Source organism: Dendrobium catenatum, unplaced genomic scaffold, assembly GCF_001605985.2.
Source record: "Dendrobium catenatum unplaced genomic scaffold, ASM160598v2 original_scaffold_65430, whole genome shotgun sequence".
Taxonomy (NCBI): Eukaryota; Viridiplantae; Streptophyta; class Magnoliopsida; order Asparagales; family Orchidaceae; genus Dendrobium; species Dendrobium catenatum.
Window position 1 is genome coordinate 14,112 of NW_021383880.1, and position 6,007 is coordinate 20,118.

The 6,007-nt window shown below is 38.5% G+C and overlaps 1 protein-coding gene across 1 annotated transcript; it reads right to left on the bottom strand.

Moving 5' to 3' along the window:
* Nucleotides 1-4,942: 4,942 nt before the first annotated feature.
* LOC110094583 (protein-lysine methyltransferase METTL21D) lies at nt 4,943-6,007 on the bottom strand. Its single transcript, XM_028691765.1, has one exon. The coding sequence runs from the start codon at nt 5,912-5,914 to the stop codon at nt 5,234-5,236; it is 681 nt and encodes a 226-aa protein (XP_028547598.1). The 5' UTR covers nt 5,915-6,007; the 3' UTR covers nt 4,943-5,233.

The following is a 6,007-nucleotide window of genomic DNA, read 5'->3' on the forward strand; positions in this document are numbered from 1 at the left end:
TAGTTCTTTAGGGTTTAATACCCCTCATGAACTTTCAAGTGGTATCAGAGCCATCAAACACAATATGAGAGATCTCCTCAACTACTAGTGTTCTTTTATTGAAGACTATAAAATTTCTCAACACTTGAGTAACCTAGGAACACTTCTTCATTAGATTTTGGGTCAAACTTTTCTAGTTGAGACTTCCCATTATTCAGAACGACACTTTACATTTAAAGACATGGAGGTGAAAAAGGTTAGTGTCCTATCCTTCAGAATTTCAAAGGATGTCTTGTTTAGTTTGGATCTAACATTCACCATATTCAGAACATAACAGGATGTATTCACCGCTTCTTCCCAAAAGTATTTTGGAAGTGAGTATTCAGCTAACATGACTCTAGCGGCTTCTACTAGGGTCATATTTATCTTTTTAGCTACTCCGTTCTACTGAGGGGTCCTAAGAGCTAAAAAGTTATGGTCTATCCCTTGCTCCTTACTGAAAAATTCAAATTTTTCTTTCTCAAATTCTCCACCATGATCACTATGAATTTTCATGATTTCACAACCTAGCTTCTTCTGAATCCAAGTGAAAAAAGACTTAAACTCCTCAAATGATTCAAATTTATGAGATAGGAATCTAACTCAAGTAAACCTCAAATAATCATCGACAATCACATACACAAAGACTTTCCCGCCTAAGCTTGTAGTGTTGATAGGTCTAAAGAGATCCATGTGAAGGACTTCTAAGTTTTGATAGTGGAAATGTCTTTAATTGAGGAAAAGGAAGATTTGACTTGCTTTCCTAACTGATAGACATCACACAGGTGATCATTAGTGAACTCTAGTTTGGGTATCACTCTCACTAAGTCTTTTTGGGTATCACTCTCACTAAGTTTTTTTGGGTGACCCTTCTAAGGCTTTTCATGCTAGCATGACATAATCTCATATGCCACAACATGAATTCATCAGTAACTATTTTTAAGCAAAATTTAAATCAAATATGTAGACATTGTTGAACTTTTTCCTTGCAAAATAATATTGTTATTCAAGCTTATTATGCAGTTGGCAGACAAAAAATTTATGCTGAAGTCTTTATCACAGAGTTGATTGATGCTAAACAAGTTATTTTTTAAGCCATAAACTAGTAAAATATTTTCAATAATGAATTTTTAGAGTTTCTAATTATACATGACCCCACAACTCTCCTGATGGCGTTATCATTAAGTGTTACCTTGCCTCAAGCCTTAACCTCCAACGAAATGAATTGATTTGCATCTCCAATCATATGCCTTGAACATTCGCTGTTCAAGTATCACATGCTCTCACGAGGCCTTGAGTAACCTTACAAAATTATTAGATGTTAGATTTAAGAACCCAAATACGTTTGGGTCCCATCTTATGGAAAGAAGAATGAAATGCATGTATGCTATATTGTGAATTTTAAACTTTAGGTCTCCACACTAAATGCGTTCTACAATGAATGGTGCATATATGAGAGATATATCCTACCATACCACAAAAAAATATCTAACACTAGGAAAAATGTTTATTAATCTATTCAAGTTATAGTGCCTCTTCCTAGGTTTGAATGATGCATGCTGATTTGATTGATTTTGAAACTCAAGCATTGTGGGTGATTTTTTATTTTCTTTGAAAGCAGTTAATTTAGCTTCTAAAAACTTATTTGCATTTTCAAGAATTGAATTGCATTCTCAGCATTTGCAGGGCGCAGGGGGAACCCCATGCACGCTTTTCTTAACGTACTAGAAGGGAACTCGGTGCGATGCTTACGACGAAATGTATAATCTTTGACCAGCTTTTCTTAACATGAAAAGGTAAAATCTAAGAACCCGTGTGTGCCTCAGTGCCTACGGAAAAAAACTGCGTTTTAAACAGATACCATTGAAGACCTATGCATGCCCTTCTTGGCATGATAGGATTGAAGACTACAGCTGCAGTGTCACCTGATACCGACCGTACACGTCTTTCTAAAAATTCCCCTAAACGAAAAAGAGGCTAGGAGGCTGCCGAAATTTGGACTGAAATGTACATAACATAAATAAATAACAGGGGATGTGATCTGAATAAAAATGAACAACATGAAACTTGATCTGAACTCAAATGAATAATGGTAAGGGACCCAAAATTGAAGCAAGTAACAATGGACTTGATTTTAAATGAACCACAAGGGACTTGAACTTGAATGGAACACATTGAACCAAACTTTGGTTTAACAAATAAACAATCAAAGTCTAAATGCTCAATAAACGATCGTAATCATTCAAGTGGATATAAGTGAACAAGCAATGATTTGTGGTGAGCTAGGGGTAAATTCTTACATCTCATCCACAAGCAATAATTAACATGAATATGTAACTTGATTGCAAGTGATGTTGCAAAACCCTTAACTTAAACATGAACGATGGAAAGCCTGCAATGTTCATGTTGGAGGAGACTCCTAATGAATGTGTTGACTAACAAGAAAACTTCTGAAGAATGTGTTGACAATACGAGCAATGAACTTGTAGTGCTACAATCTCCCTACAATCGTTGTCAGCTAACTTGCAAATACATATAACAGTCTCGAACAAACACTGAAAATCTCCAACAAATATAGATGCACTTACGACGGGCTATCTCTCATGATCGGGAGGGATAATTAATTATAGGGGCTTGTGCCTAAAGGAAACCAAAACTCAAATCATAAAGTCCTCGCAAAATGAGGGCAAAATCTCTGGGTAGTAACTTATTTCAAATCCAATCTGTCTTCTGAATATTTATCCTGAAACTTAAATCGTTTAAACTCCTCCGAAAGAGGGGAATCCGAGGCGCAAATTTTAGGAGCCCACAATGTGTTCGAAATATTGTCTTTGGGACATCTTCTTCTCCCAATTGAATATGGCGATAAGGGCTACAAAGGAACCAAGTTGAGCTGAGTATGTGTTTGTTCATGTTTGAGCCAATTTATTATTAGCTTGATTAAGCTTGGTTTGAGCTCGATGCGAGCTTTTTTGTTTGTGTTCAGACTTGGTTCATTTAAAAAAAATAGATGTTCATGCTTAGATTGTGCTTGGTTCATGTTCGAATTGTGTTTGGTTCATGTTCGATTTGTTTATGCTTATAGAGCTTTAAACAAATGAGCCTTATCGAGCCTACCAACAAACAATCGCTTAGAGCTTGTTCGCGAACATATATAGAGAGCATTTTTAATCTACCAAATGAGTTCATTCATGAACAAACAAGCTTATAAATGATTTTTCTTATAAACAAATTTGCTCGTGAATACTTCAAACAAAAAATACTACAAACATGAATAAATACCTCTTGTTTATGAACAAATTCACCATATTGAAATAGGGCAACATAATAAATGTAATTAATTTTTTATATAGTAAGAATAATTTATTTTAATAAAACTAAAAATCATGCGAAAATATACAAAATAAAGATTTGATCAAGCCACAAGCTTCTTATCGAGCTTGTTCACAAGATTTTATTGATATTGTTATGAATATAAATGAGACAGACACATAGATGTTCATGTTTTTTTATTAACAGCCAAGTATTTCAAAAGTTGTTCAAACTTATTTGATTGCTTAACAAACACCCCTGAACGAGTTGTAATCCAGCCGAGTCATGAGTAGCTTGTTGAACATTCGGTTCATTTGCAGCCCTAATGAAAAAAGCCTGCTCATAGGTCCAATTTAGAAAAGAATTCAATTGTGTATCTTGTGCAAAAGGTTGTCGATGACTGGTATTGTATTTATCTTTGACTATGATATTATTTAAGATGACATCCTTGTTTGTCAGCATCAATTTGTCCCCCATGATTATAAGGTTAATTCTCACAATTTAATGGAAAAAGGTTTTTTGGAAGGGGAACCTAGACCACAAGATCTAGTTGTTCAGTTGGGTTTTATTTGAGGGAAATAAGCAAAGCATCTTCAATCATAACTAATTGAGGTGGCTTACATCTATGGCCCAGAACATAAGTTTCATCAAAATAGCAGCACACCCCTTATGCCTGTCACTCTTGTGCCTCTTGATTGATAATGCAACGAAAGGTGGTGGGATTTTGCCACTATGTCGGATGAGGTATACGCCAACAATGGAGTTAGGAATAACCTTGGGTGAGACAACTTACTGATGCAGCTAGTTTTGTTCTTCAATCAACCACACAACACTAATTGCATCTGTTAAAGTGCCTAACTGCTTCACCATCACATATGGGTGGATATTGTTTAGAGGACGGCAATTTAACTCCCAATAAGGAAATATTAGGTAGCCAGTTCACTTGGTGGGATAATTTCTTGAAGGCCTCCTGATATGTTGCAACTATGGAGTTTTGTCTCTGATGGGTAAAAATCTTCAAGGGCTTCTTATACTTAGTGGGGTCAAAGAAGTGAAGGACGAACTTAACTATTGCTTACCAAGTAGAAGACTGCAAGTGGCACTTATTGATCTGGTAAAACATTCTTCAATTTATATTGCTTATCTTTGTAAATCTTTGCCTTTTAGTTTGGAAAGGGCAACTTGAGGTGTTGACAAGGTTGTTTAGAACTAAATCTCGAATGTTATCCGGGTATTGAGTGGGATGAGTCCCCCAGGCTAAAAGGCTTGACATCGAAGTATCCTTAATGTAGGTTCGAAGAAGCTCATTGGGTTTTGAGCTCAAAGATGACAATTTGCAAAGCCTCCTTCACTCAATCAAAGCTGGCCTAATGCTTGGTGAGCTATGCTGAACTTCACTGTTGTTATCTCATTGGCGTGTATGGAGCCAACTCATGTACCACTGACAACAGCTTAATTAGGGAGGAAAGGAATAAGTTGTTAGAGAACAGCAGGAAGAAAGACCAAAAGGGAAAAAAGAGTATTTTGCGTTTATAATGATCTCTCAAAACAAAAGAATCTACTATCATTCTTTCATGGATGAATTCAGATAAGTTGTTTTTTTTTTTTAAAAAAATCTCAGAAGTGTCATAACGATAGATCATTATGCAATGAAGTAGGCTTTTCCCTTTGAAAGGCAAAAAATCACAACTAAAACTAAGCACCAATGAAGGGTGCCAAAACTAATCTTCTGGTATGTCGCAAAATTGGAAATTTAACATGATCTTGGCAAGGCTGTGTAAAAAAAGAGAACATCCAGCATATAGCTTACGAAGTGAAGAAAAACTTTAAAACTCGTTGAGTACAAACCTAAGAAAAGGGAATGAAGTTACTGCGCCAAATTTCTCCAAAGCCACGAATAATTTCACTTGCACTTCCTGAAGATATACACATCCGCCTCCTCATACGCGTAATCCGGGTGAAGATCCTCGTGAGGAACCTTCTCAATCACCGGAAAAACCTCCGAACACCGATCCCAGAATACCCGGTGCGCCTCCGGTGATCTCAGTTGGTAGCCCAACAAAACCAATCCGTTGGGCGCAACGAGAGCGTCCATGGCGGACACGAGCTGCACCGCCGAGTCCTCCATGTAGACGACATCTGCAGCAATGACCAGGTCAAAGGGCGGATTGAGGGATCGGATCTGGTCAGCGTTGTTCCAGTACAGTTGGGCGTGTTTGGGGGCTTTGGGGAGGACTGATCGATTGCGCTTGAGGTTGCGGCGAAGGGCAGGCATGACTGGGGCGATGTCCGTCAGAATAATGTCGAGACCGAGGACAGTGAGGGAGATGCCAGCGGGACCGCAACCAGCGCCGAGTTCGATGGCGCGCTTGCCGGAAAAGCACAGAAGGTGGGCGTAGGGATTGGTGGCGGTGGCGGTGGCTGCGGAAGAGGAAGGTATCAGCCAGCGTTCGACGAACTTAGCGAGGACGAGGGAGCAGGGCCAGACGGACGTGCCGACGTGAAAAGAGCCGTTATCCTGCTCAAACGAAAGGTTTGTGCCACCGACGGTGAGCTCTATGACCGGCGAATCTTTGAACTTCATTGTTCCGGGCCTCCGGCGAATGAATTTCCGAGAATCCTACGGAGGAAGAACGTCTCGGTCTATTCGAGGTGCGGTGCGCCGTTGCACTTAAAT